The sequence below is a fragment of the Lipotes vexillifer genome, unplaced genomic scaffold, assembly GCF_000442215.2.
Source record: "Lipotes vexillifer unplaced genomic scaffold, Lipotes_vexillifer_v1.1 scaffold411, whole genome shotgun sequence".
Taxonomy (NCBI): Eukaryota; Metazoa; Chordata; class Mammalia; order Artiodactyla; family Lipotidae; genus Lipotes; species Lipotes vexillifer.
In genome coordinates, this window is record NW_006797064.1 from 490,555 (window position 1) to 503,638 (window position 13,084).

At 47.6% G+C, this 13,084-nt stretch overlaps 1 protein-coding gene across 1 annotated transcript in view; it reads left to right on the forward strand.

Moving 5' to 3' along the window:
• Window positions 1–255: 255 nt before the first annotated feature.
• TBL1X (transducin beta like 1 X-linked) overlaps window positions 256–13,084 on the forward strand; it is a 53,474-nt gene continuing 40,645 nt past the window's right edge. The window contains exon 1 of the mRNA XM_007469190.1: window positions 256–361. Coding sequence (XP_007469252.1) covers window positions 304–361 — 58 coding nt within the window. The 5' untranslated portion in view covers window positions 256–303. The remainder of the gene's footprint in view (window positions 362–13,084) is intronic.

The following is a 13,084-nucleotide window of genomic DNA, read 5'->3' on the forward strand; positions in this document are numbered from 1 at the left end:
ACACCAACTCATCTTTTTTGGGAAAACTTTCACCTGTATGAATGTGTCTCTATACACACACACACACACACACACACACAATTATAAAATCTTTATGTAATCACAAAATACAACACGGATCAGGCATTAATTACCTTCACATGTACAACATCCTGAGTATTTTTTAATCATCTCAAAAAGAATGCGGTAAAAAAAAAATTACAAGCAGTGTTTCAAAACTCTCTTCTACTTTCTCCTCTCAGCGTTCTCACAGAAGGTGGCCCCCGCTTCATAAAGACCTCATCGCCGCGAGGTGAGGCTAAGATGAGCATAACCAGTGACGAGGTGAACTTTCTGGTGTATCGCTATCTCCAGGAGTCAGGTAAGACGGAGCTTCCTGTCCGTAGGAAATCATCTTCCACATGCCAGGTGCAAGGTGAACAACCATGCACTGGTCGAACACCCAGGCTGTAGAAAAAGAAGAGCTCAGAACACGCTTGTTCAGAGGATTACAGGGGGCAGGAGAAGGTTCCGGGGCCGTCCCATTCCGGGGGTGGGATGAGGCAGTATGTTCTTTCCCTTGACATTGCTGTTCACGTGAAATCAGATTGGAATTAAGATCAAGAGCAGTTGTGATGGATACGGTGAGGGTGGGGGTGATTTGGGGTTCTTGGTCCCCAGCACAGGGAGGGCATTTATGGGCTGGTGTGTACATATGGTGTGTATATACGGAGGTGGGGTGATTTGGGGTTCTTGGTCCCCAGCGCAGGGAGGGCATTTATGGGCTGGTGTGTATATATGGGGGTGGGGTGATTTGGGGTTCTTGGTCCCCAGTGCAGGGAGGGCATTTATGGGCTGGTGTGTATATACGGGGGTGGAGTGATTTGGGATTCTTGGTCCCCAGCGCACGGAGGGCATTTATGGGCTGTTGTGTACATATGGTGTGTATATACGGAGGTGGGGTGATTTGGGGTTCTTGGTCCCCAGCACAGGGAGGGCATTTATGGGCTGGTGTATATATACGGGGGTGGGGTGATTTGGGGTTCTTGGTCCCCAGCACAGGGAGGACATTTATGGGCTGGTGTATATACATGGGGGTGGGGTTATTTGGGGTTCTTGGTCCCCAGCACAGGGAGGGCATTTATGGGCTGGTGTATATATAAGGGGGTGGGGTGATTTGGGGTTCTTGGTCCCCAGCACAGGGAGGACATTTATGGGCTGGTGTATATATATGGGGGTGGGGTGATTTGGGGTTCCTGGCCCCCAGCACAGGGAGGACATTTATGGGCTGGTGTACACATATGTTGTGTATATATGGGGGTTTTGTGACTTGGGTTTCTTGGCCCCCAGCAGAGGGAGGGCATTTATGGGCTGGTGTACACATGTGGTGTATTTATATGGGGGTGGGGTGATTTGGTGGGGTGGCTTGAACAGAAATATATCGTCTCAGTGTTCTGCAGGGCAGCAGTCTGAAAGCAAGGTGTCAGTTGGCGTGTTTCCTTCTGAGGTTTGTGATAGAGTCTGTCCCAGCCTCTCTCCCAGCTTCTGGTGCTTTCCCGGCTGTCTTTGGCTCTCCCTGGATCGTAGGTGCATCATCCCCTGATACATACCTTCACCTTCACGTGGCATTCTCCCTGTGTGCCTGTACCTCTCTGTCTAAATTTGTCAGGTTTCTCCTCTTGTAAAGACACAGTCATACTGTATTAGGGGCTCATGGTATTCCAGTACGACCTCATCTTAACTAATTACATCTATAGTAAGCCTTTTTCCAAATAACGTCACATTCTGAGGAGTACTGGTGGTTAGGACTTCAACGTATGAATTTGAGGGGATAATTCAACCTATGACAGTTTGTTCTGCGCACGTTTAAGCTTTATACACTTGGTGTCATGTTTTATATATTCTGCAACTTGATTTTTCAAGGAGGAAGCCAATTCCCAGGTCCCACTTGCCAGAAACACACATGCTAGGACTCAGGGTGAACCAGCTGTGGGCCCCTGGGACGGGCTCTTTCAGGGTCAGCCCAGAAGGGTACGATGGGCAGGCCTTGCAGACAAACCAAATGGCTCGATTCTTATTCTTGAACACATGATTTACCCATTAGAAAAATGGTTATCCTGGGGCTTCCCTGGTGGCGCAGTGGTTAAGAATCCGCCTGCCTGTTTGAGCCCTGGTCTGGGAAGATCCGACTTGCCACGGAGCAACTAAGCACGTGCGCCACAACTATTGAGCCTGAGCTCTAGAGCCACGAGCCACAACTACTGAGCCTGCGTGCTGCAACTACTGAAGCCCACAGCGCCTAGTACCGGTGCTCCGCAACAAGAGAAGCCACCGCAGTGAGAAGCCCGTGCACCACAGGGAAGAGTAGCCCCTGCTCGCCACAACTAGAGAAAAGCCTGCTCAGAGCAACAAAGACCCAACGCAGCCAAAAAATAAAATAAATAACTTAGAAAAATTATAAAAAGGTTATCCTGGGCAAAAGGGATGAAATACATTGGGCATGTAGCATGTTATAAATAAACCTCTCCCCACCCAAGCCTGGATCTCTTTCTGCTAGCGACCCCAGCTAGCATTAGTCATGGAAAGTACACGTTTCTTCTTCGTATACACTCGAACATTTGGATTAGCTTTTGCCAGAGCATAGTATAAAAAATGGATAAGCAAAAAAAGTTAGGCAGTGCCTCACCCCTGTAAATCAGGGAAATCATCACCACTGCTCTGATACCTTAACCTCAGAACTTAACCAGGGAATCTCTCACCTGGAGTACAAGTGTTCCCCTAGCACTGATCTGATAGATTCCCAGAAACAAATGCAAGTGAAAATTCCTTGTACCACTTCCTGTCTCCCTGCAGATTTCCAGCATTGAATTTGGGATTCTTTCCTTTTAGAAACACCTCTTCACAAAGATAGGATGAAGGTAAAAAGCACAGTCAAAATGTGTAAACAAATCACAGGCTAAAATTCCCGCTCCTCTGTGCACATCAGGGTCAAGGGTGTGAAAGCAAGCTTTTGTGTAACCCAAAGAAAGGTTTCTCCCGGTGGTTGGTTCGGAGGGCCGTGGGGCAAGAGCGTTGCTGACCTCTTTGAGTAAACACAGAAATCTCCATTCCTCTCCCAGAAAGGCGAAACTTCCTTTTTTGGTGTTTGTTTACATTTGTCTCACATTTGTTGATAAAGTTTCTGTAACCAGGCAACTGAGAGGGAGACTTGGGAGACAGCGATGTATAGAATTTCATCAACGCTGATTGCATGTAACCTCTGCTGAACTGCTGTCCTAATTTGTCAGACTCCCTAGAGAAAGTCCCATAGGTTGAGTGAGGAGTTAAGAGATTACTCTGTGTTCCTCTGACGACTGACTCGAGTACCCCACGAGGACATGCCCCAAGGAAGAAATGCTGAATGGGGTTGTTGTACACGTTTATCTCAAATCTCAAGCTTTGGTTAAGCATATATTTATTGAGCACCCACCAAGTGCAAAGAGCACCTTCTCCTTGGCCTGTTAATGTCTCCTTTCTACTTTTTTTAAAAAAAAGAAAAAGGTCTCTTGATTAAGTATCTGTGCTCTCTCTCCTTTACCACCATCAAATGCATTAAAGCTAAGTCCTGTATTGTGACAAGTGATTCATTCCTCAACCCCTCCCAGCGTGGCTTCTCTACTAGAGGTTGAAAGTTCTCTGTTGTGAAGCCTTCAGTAATCTTCATGCTCAGGTTGTGTGTAGAAGTGAGTGGGTGTGGAGGAGGACGGAGATGGTAGGTGGTGAGGACCCCGCAGTGAGGCAGACCCCTGGTTCTCTGGTAGACCTGCTCATCACCTCAACCTGGAATAGACTCAGAGTTCCACCGCCCCCCCCGCCACCCTGCCGAGGGACAAGTTCCCTGCAACCACAGGCACTCCTGGTCCTGCCACCTGAGCCGGCGCAGAGAGTCCTGCACTAAACGTATCACATATCAGGTAGGATGCTTTCAGCTGCAAGTAAGATAACCAACAGAACATTCATCCCCCCAGATAGCAGGAAGGCAGGGTATTGAAATGATACTTTCCTGAAGGTGTTGTGCGAATCCGCATCTCATCTCTGCAAACTCAGGAAAGAATCTTGAAAATGGACTCGTTTTGTGTTTCTGCCCTCAAGAGACAGAATTCGTATCATCTGGGACTCTTCCCTGACCTTCACCCAGCTGTACATATATTCCACAGCCTTTTCCTTAGAGGCTTGTTGTCACTGTTCGTTGTCTGAAGCAAGGGCCATGCCCGTAGAAAGCACTCCCTAAATACTATTGATTTGTGACAGCTCACAGTTGGGCTTCATGGCAGCCTGATAAGTGAAACTGGTTAGTAAGCAAGGCTTTTCAACTCAGCAGGAGATTTTGAGCAGCTCTGGCACCAGAGTGGCTCAGCTGGTTTTTGCGTGAGTTACGGTAGTCCAGCTTTGAGGGCTAGGAGTCTGTTGGCCTCTGCCTTACAGGGGTTAGTCGTGTGGTCAGATCTGCCGTCTGGGCAGTTTTTAAGAAGCAGATTGTGGCAGAGCGTCTTTGCCACGCAGCCCATAAGTTCCCTTCATGATCCGAGCAAAGGCTCACTGCCCAGCGCGCATAGAAGCCGGTAATGTGTCACCAGCTTTTGCGGGAAGAATGAGGTCTTTTGCGAGGTCAAGCTGCCAGGACACAAGGGGCAGGACGCACATCTGTCTCCCTGATCCAGGGTTCGGGGGCAAAACTCAAAGGGTTGGGGGAGTTTTGGACTTGGAAGCTGACTGGCTAGCCTCCAAGCAGTCCGTACAAGCTACTCGCACTGCTGGAAGCCAGGCTTTCCTTATTGAAGGGTCTCTCGCTTCATGAAGGGCTCTGGTGGCAACGTTTCTATTCTCTGAGTTCCACAGACTGAAGACTCTTGGTTCCAGGGTCATCGTGGAGATGGGTTCTCGTCTTGTGCTGACACAGGGCTGTCTCTGTAAAACAACTCCAGGTTCGATCAATGCACGTGTTTAAGAAGGCAAAGCCGCTTTGAGCTGCTCGGTGTTTTCTGTGCTCTTCCGCTGTGGATGCGTGTCAGCCTGCCTGGGCTTCTGCGAGCAGCCCCTGCAAACGCTGGGCGAACCGCGAGTTCCTCCCCGCTGCTCTTTGTGAGTACGGTAGCGGAGCCCGGCGTCGGTATGAAAAGTGAGGACATCCGATAAGTGAGTCTCTGTAGGCATATTAAATATTTCCTCTGGGGCCTCATCCTCAAATCTAAATTATAAAGAAAAATTGTTCTCCCAGATCCAGTGGGGCAGGGACCCAATGGGCGCTAGTGTTGGTGGCAGGCAGCTCTTTACACAACCAGGGGGGTTACCTGCCAGGAGTTGCCAAGGCTCTGGTGAAGGAGCTGAATGAATGGGTTTGGAGATCTGTCACAAACAAGCTCGAGTGTCTTTGTTATGTCGTGTGCACAGGACCAGCTCCGTGACGGATGGAGGGAAAGATGGTCTCATATGGAGTTGGGTCAATGTCACCATTAATTCTGGAAAGGAGAGAAAGAAGGTCTGGGGGTTTGGGGCCAGATTCTCCATGACGTTAAACGATGATAAGACCTTTTTCTCATTCATCTCAGTTGGCAGCCTTTGAGAAGACAGACGTGACCTTTCCTTGTTAGATGTGGCTGCCTCTCCCCTCCCCACCCTCGTCTGTACCATCTTTTTCTTTTTCTTTTTTTCCTTTTTTTTTTAATGTAAGGTATAATTTTCATGCCATAAAATTCACCCTTTTTGGAGTACAGATTTGCAGTGTTTGCCAAACGTTTACAGTTGTGTAACCACCAGCACAATCAAGATACGGAACAGCTCCATCACCCCAAAAAGTCCCCTGTGGCCCTCCTCCCCACTGCAGCCCCTGGCAAGCACCTCTCTGCTTCCTGTCCCTGTAGTTTTGCCTCTGCAAGAATGTCTTAGGAGTGGAATCTTAGAGCAGAGAGCCTTGACGGTCTGGCCTCTCTCGGTGCGTTTGACGTTCATTCACACTGGTGCATACATCAGTAGTTCCTTCTTTATTGCTACGTCATATTCCATTTTAGGGATGCAGGGAGGTTAGTCCTTTGTCCTGTGTGAGAATATTTGAGTTGTCCCCAGGTTTTGACGATTACAGCTAAGGCTGCTACGAACGTTCGCTTACAGGCTTTTGTTGTACGTGGGTTTTCATTTCTCGTGGGTTGGTATCTGGGAGTGGGGTTGCTTGGCCGTGTGACAAGTGTGGGTTTAGTGTATCAGAAGCCACCACATCCTATTCTGTCTCACTCGGCAGCAAGGCGCTTCACAGCCGTCAGTGGTTTTATAGGTTTGATTCGAGTTGCAGAGCTAATTGGTGCCTGGGGCGCAGGACGTGTTGGAAAGTAAGTAAAAGGACACTGTCCCCGGCAGATGTATCTACAGGATACTGATGAAGTTTTATGCTTCCTCTCAGGGTTTAAAATTAGCCTTCGTGAGCCTATACCGGGGTCACGGTTTCCCCAGATCTGCTGAGTGAGAGAACATCCGCCCGTGCACTCCGGCTCCTCCTTAAGCAGGCACCTTTCTGCGGGAAACTAGGAAACTGCAGCCTGGCCAGCCCTCCAGTGGGTAAGACCGAGCCTGTGGGCAGGACACATGTCCGTCTGGGCCGGCTTCCAGGTAGATAGCAGGATTCCTGCCGGCAGGGCCCCAGGTAGGGCTGATGCTACAAGTTTCCATGCGTTGATTTGACTACACACCCAAGGTATTAACGTCATTGAAACTTGGGGAAGTGTTTCTCTACGGTGAGTTTTGTGACTGACATTTGCACACCATGACAAACAGACAGAGGCTTAATCAAAACCACTTGACGACTGTGGTGGTAACTATAACAGTGAACAAAGGAACACAAGTGAGAAGTTGTTTCCCTAATGTTTTGCCAGGTGCGGGTGTGTTACCAGGCTGCGTGTCCCCAGTGGCTGTCGTTTTTAACATTTTAGACGGTAAAAGGAGCTTATCATTATGATAGATGGTAGAAATTCATTTATCATCTATCACAAATCAGCAGGATGGTGAACTTCTTTCTTCATTGGAGAGATTTAAAGACTTCCCAGTAGGATTGAAAACTCCTCATACACTGGAATTTACTCTCTGATCTGTCATGATTCGTGGTCGAGCGGCCAATCTATTACACATATGTTTTGCCTATATCAGCATTGCCGTATGTGCCTTATTCTGAGAGGAACATCATTGGTTTTCAAAAGTAAAAGTCTGGGGCTTCCCTGGTGGCGCAGTGGTTGAGAGTCCGCCTGCCAATGCAGGGGACACGGGTTCGTGCCCCGGTCCGGGAAGCTCCCACATGCCGCGGAGCGGCTGGGCCCGTGAGCCATGGCCACTGAGCCTGCACTTCCGGAGCCTGTGCTCCGCAACGGGAGAGGCCACAACAGTGAGAGGCCCGCGTACCACAAAAAATTAAAATAAAAAAAATAATAAAAGTCTGCACACCAGGCAGGTACCATTTTCCTAAAGAGCCGCGATACCTGCACTCACATGACTGGCCAGGTAGACTCAACCATGTTTCCTTTGATTTACATAATGTACATGGATATTACATAATATACACAGTTATGTGTTAACATATCATCCTTGCACATAAGGAGGAGCGGGAAATACTGTGTAGCCAGGCTCTAAAGGTTGTAAACGGAACTTAGATGACATTTCTCATTCACCTCATGGGACTTCTGTTAGGAGAGAAATAACACACAACTGACTGCGAGGGTGAAGAGGTCCGCTCTGAAAAAGCCCCAGGTGACTTGGGGCCTGTGAACGAGTGTGTCTTAATCCAGCCATTCCGGATTCAAGGAGGGTTCCTGGGAGTTTCAGTCCAGCAGTAGAGCAGACACTTCTCTGAGGCCATTGATACTCTGAGCGGGGAGCTGTCAGTCATGTCAGAAATTACCGATACCCTTCTGCCGGCCTCTGGTTTAATTATATTAGAATCTCTGCTCAACTAAAGATGGAGCAGTTTGCATTAAGTGTCCTGTCTGTCCCCAGCTGCTCATCTCAGATTTGTGAGCTGCTGTAGTAAGGAGGGGTGATATCTTGGAGAACCCAATGGAAAAGATGAGCTTCAGCCTTGAGGGGGCAGTAAAATGTTCCTTAAAAAAAATCACAGTGGGGGCTTCCCTGGTGGAACAGTGGTTGGGAATCTGCCTGCCGATGCAGGGGATACGGGTTCGAGCCCTGGTCTGGGAGGATCCCACATGCCGCGGAGCGACTAGGCCCGTGAGCCACAACTGCTGAGCCTGCGCATCTGGAGCCCGTGCTCCGCAACAAGAGAGGCCGCGACAGTGAGAGGCCCGTGCACCGCAACTGGAGAAAGCCCTCGCACAGAAACAAAGACCCAACACAGCCAAAAAAAAAAAAAAATCACAGTAGAAGCAACTCAGTGTCCATGGACGGATGAGAGGGAAACACAATGTGGTGCCTCCATTCAGTGGGATGTTACTCGGCCTTACGAAGCAAGGGAACTCGGACCCGTGCTACCACGGGGATGGACCTTGAGGGCCCTGTACTCGGTGAAGTAAGCCAGTCACAAAAGGCAGACACTGTGTGATTCCACTTACACGAGGTCCCTGGAGGAGTCACATCCATACAGACGGAAAGGTGGGTGCCAGCAGGTGAAGGAGGGAATGGGGAGTTAGTGTGGGATGGGGATAGAGTCTCCGCTTGGGAAGATGAACAGGTTCTGGAGATGGACAGTGAAGATGGTTGCACAACAGTGTGAATGTGCTTCATGCCACTGAGCTGGACACTTTAAATAGGTAAAACGGTGCATTTATATCATGTATGTTTTAACCACAACTTTTAAATAAATCACAGTATTATAGGTAAGTTTTGTGTATAGAGTATTTCAGAGTTTGGAAAATATGTCTGAAAAGGAAGATAAGAAACCACTTAAATTCCACAGTAACATTATTAACACTGAAAGGCTTTTTAATAGAACTATACAGCATTTGGGGTGAGTCCTTGGCACACATAGTGTCATTTTTAAGCTAGGTTGGTATCCTACAAAAATCTGGTTATTTTTTAACAATAATACTGAAAACAGCATATTTTGCAGTAGCAGTATACTGGAGATTTCCCAAATGTCTGTGATTGGCTCAACAAATTGTGGTATGTCCATATCCCAGAGTCCCACTCAGCAATAAGTGGGAACGAATTATTGATACATGACACAGCCTGGGTGAGTCTCCAAGGAGATGTGCTGGAAAAAACAAGCCATCGTCAAAGGCCGCAGACTGTACGGTTCCTTTTGTAGAGCGCTCTGAAAATGGCAAGCCTGCAGAGATGGCTGCCGGGCGGCGGGTGGCTGGTCCACCTGCACAGGGCTGCTTTGGGGGAGTTCTTTCGTGCTGATGAAAGAGCTCTGCGTCTTGACCACAGAGATGATCACACATGGACACATGGGATAAAATTATACACGCTACATGCGTAGGTGATGCGCGTGCGCACACGCACACGCACAGGTCAGAAATGGGGAAACCTGGAAAAGGTTTGCAGTCAGGTGACCGGTCAGTTGGATGTAACTTCTCGGTTTTGATATCGTCCTAGGGCGAGATAAGATGTCGCCATTGGGGGAGGCTGGGTGAAAGGCACACAGGACTCCACTATTTTCACAACTTCCCATCAGTCCATGATACTCTTGAAATTATTAAACAAAAAAAATTAAGCAGCAGTGGTAATTTTGCACTTCCATGGTCTGCAGAGCTGTGTGTGTGTGTGTGAGAGAGAGAGAGGTCAGTAATACAGCCAAGGCCGAGACATTTTAATTAGAATTTGAAGGTCATTAGTCATTGTGTAGGCCTAGGTTTTGATGGGGTGTCTGTTTTACTTGGATTCGACTAATAGCTGTATTAACTAAGAAGTGGATAGCCACACTAACCTTCTGGGGCTTTTGGAAACAGAAAGAATAATGAAAAGTCATCTGAAGGTGAACAGCAGTTGTCATGTACACATAGCACAAATTTTTGCTTCCTTGGGAACTCAGCAAACTCAGGTGTACATCGTATGCCATGCTCACCTGGCCGTCTCCTCCTGGGTAATTGTCATGAGAAGCAATTCTGCATTTGATTGGGACCATAGGTACTGGATGGGCTGTATTTTTACAGGGAGGATAAAAGTCTATGCAGTGTTCCCCACCCCTTTTCCAGTGTTGTATGAGGTTTTTAAATATCCCATTATGGTTTTTAGCTTGAAGAATTCTATTAGGTGGGCAGAGTTGAGGGTCTTAATCTCTGGAGATATTCTGAATGGCCACAAGAGCGTGCATTATCAAAAGACTGTCAGCCTCTCCTGGCAGTCAGGAAAGAGCCAGGGTTTCTCAGCCTCAGCACTGTTGACATTTGGGGCGGGTCGTCCTTTGCCGGTGCAGCTGTCCAGGCTGTCCGGTATTGTAGGTTGTTAAACCGCATCCCTGGTCTCCACCCACTGGATGACAGCAATGCTTCCCCACCCTCCTGTGTTACAGCCAAAAATGTCTCCACTTTGCCAAATGTCCCCTGGAGGGCAGAATCATCTCCAGTTGAGAACCACTGACACACATCCTTGAGTTGTGGGTTGTTTCTTCTTGCAGTTAGTTTTTATTGGAAAGTGGAGTTGTAATGGGATTCTCATTTTCTCACTCTTTATCATCTTCTTGGGCTGCATTTTGATTCCCTCTGCTGCAGAACTCAAGTAGACTTTAACAGTGAGCATAATGCAGTCCCTGTTTTTATTAATTTTTAATTTTTATTAAATTTTAATTTTTAATTTTTAATTTATTAATTTTTCCAGGGTATTTTTCCCCTCGAGGAAGAGGGAAGTCTGCCAGAACCGTTCCCTAGCAGATAATAAAATAATGGGGAGTAGAAGTCTTCCGTCTGGGTTTTGTTTTTGGTTTGCAGCGGGGGGGTGCTTTGGACTCCCAGTGAGGGGTTCAGATAACCAGGAAAAGGGTGTTCCTCTTAATATTTTTGAATAATTGCATCTCCAAAAATGATTAAGCGGCACTGCCCTCTGTAATCCCAGCAGCTGACAAATCACCCGGTAGGCCCCGCTGTGTTTCCTGGGACCGTGGAATGACTTCTTATGCAAGACACGTTTCCCCGGATTCGGGAAGTCATTTTAATGGTTCAGCTATCTTAATTTAAACACAAGTTCAGGGCTTATTGTTCAGGTGAGTCTCTAAAAATATTTTTTGACTGCAGTGGCTCTTTCACGTTGCTAATGTTGTCCCTGTTTAGAAAGAGAACCTTTATGAAACGGTAAAGGCAGGCATTTCTCTGAGGTAATGGTAGCCTTTGCTTTAGAAATCATAAAGGAAAATATTCGTTTCATCAAATAATAAATCAGGAAGACCTGAATAGTTTGTCCATATGAGTAGAGGACGAAAGTACCTTTAAAATCACGTGTGGGAATTTCCTGGCAGTCCAGTGCTTAGGACTCAGCGCTTTCATTGCTGGGGCCCGGGTTCGATCCGTGGTGGGGGAACTAAGATCCCGCAAGCCGCCTGGCCAAAATAAAAAAGTAAATAAAAATAAAATCATGTAAAACAGTAATGTCTCATGTCCTCATGTCTTGCAGTAGATGGAAGCAGTGCCTTTTTGGTGGTTTGTTGGCTGCGCCCCCTAGAGCACCCTCAGGCTCTATGGTTTGCTAGAAGGATTCACAGAATTTAGTAACTGTCACACTCAGTGGATCACAGCACAAGATACAGATTATAATGTACTGCGTGGTGCTGTCACTGAAATAGACACAGGTTAATTGTGTGAGGCCATGCCTGCGTTAAGTAGCCTGTTGTGTAACCCTTCCACAGCGTATATCCGTGTGTCAGAGCATCACAGTGTACACATTGGTATATGTCAGTTACACCTCAGGAAGGCTGGAGAGAAAAGATACGATGAATCAAAGTCAATCCTAAGTCTCCATTTCTGTTATGTTCCTCTTAATTGTAGTATAATTGGGTTTATATTTTGTTTGTTCAAATGTCTTGTTTATGCAGTATCTGATAGTGCCCTTTATTTTGAATTGATAGCTTCAATTTTTCTCCATTAAAATTTAATCAAGGGGCTTCCCTGGTCACACAGTGGTTAAGAATCCACCTGCCAGTGCAGGGGACATGGGTTCAAGCCCTGGTCCGGGAAGATCCCGCATGCTGCAGAGCAACTAAGCCCGTGCGCCACAACTACTGAGCCCACGTGCCACAACTACTGAGCCCATGTGCCACAGCTACTAAAGCCTGAGTGCCTAGAGCCCATGCTCCACAACAAGAGAAGCCACCGCAATGAGAAGCCCGCGCACATCAATAAAGAGTAGCCCCTGCTCGCTGCAACTAGAGAAAGGCCGCACGCAGCAGCAAAGACCCAACGCAACCAAAAATAAATAAAAATAAAATAAAATAATTTATTTTTAAAAATTAATCAATACACCCCCCCCCCCCAAAAAAAAAGATACAGATTACAGCCAGCCAAGGGAAAAGGTGCATGGGGTCCAGTTCAGGAGAACCAGGCACATGCTTTGCAGGTGTCCTCTCCTGGTGGAGCGACCTGATGGCACCTAATTCTCCCAACAGCATGTACGATGACACATGCGCAGTGTTGCTAACCACCCAAGCTTTGGTGTCCAGGTTTATATCAGAGGGCAGTCATGTGGGCCTGCAGCACCTGCTGAGGGGGACAGAAGGAGAACCTGGACAGACCCTGGCTCTGTCCACCCTGCCGCAGTCCAGTCCAGGTTGTGGTTGCATATCTATCATTTATGCATTTGTGAGTATGTGTTTACCTCACTTTTAAAAAATCACTTTAAAAAATGTAGGGGTGGATAAGTGGTTGGAGAATATGATACCCACGCCTCTTAAGAGTAAAGCACCCCCCAGGAGAGCTTTGTGGCATCACTAATGCGCACTGCTCGTCCAGCGAAGCCTGCCCGTGTTCCCTTTGCAGAGCCCAGTCTGCAGAGGGGCTGAGGCTCGCCTTACACTGTGCACGGGCGTCGGGAAGAACCTGTACTATGAGAGTCGTCTCATCACAGACCCTCTTGTGGTGCTAGTTGCCAGCGAGCTCCTGTTCGTTCAGAAAGAGGGTTTTCCTAAACTGCTCTTTGGGGT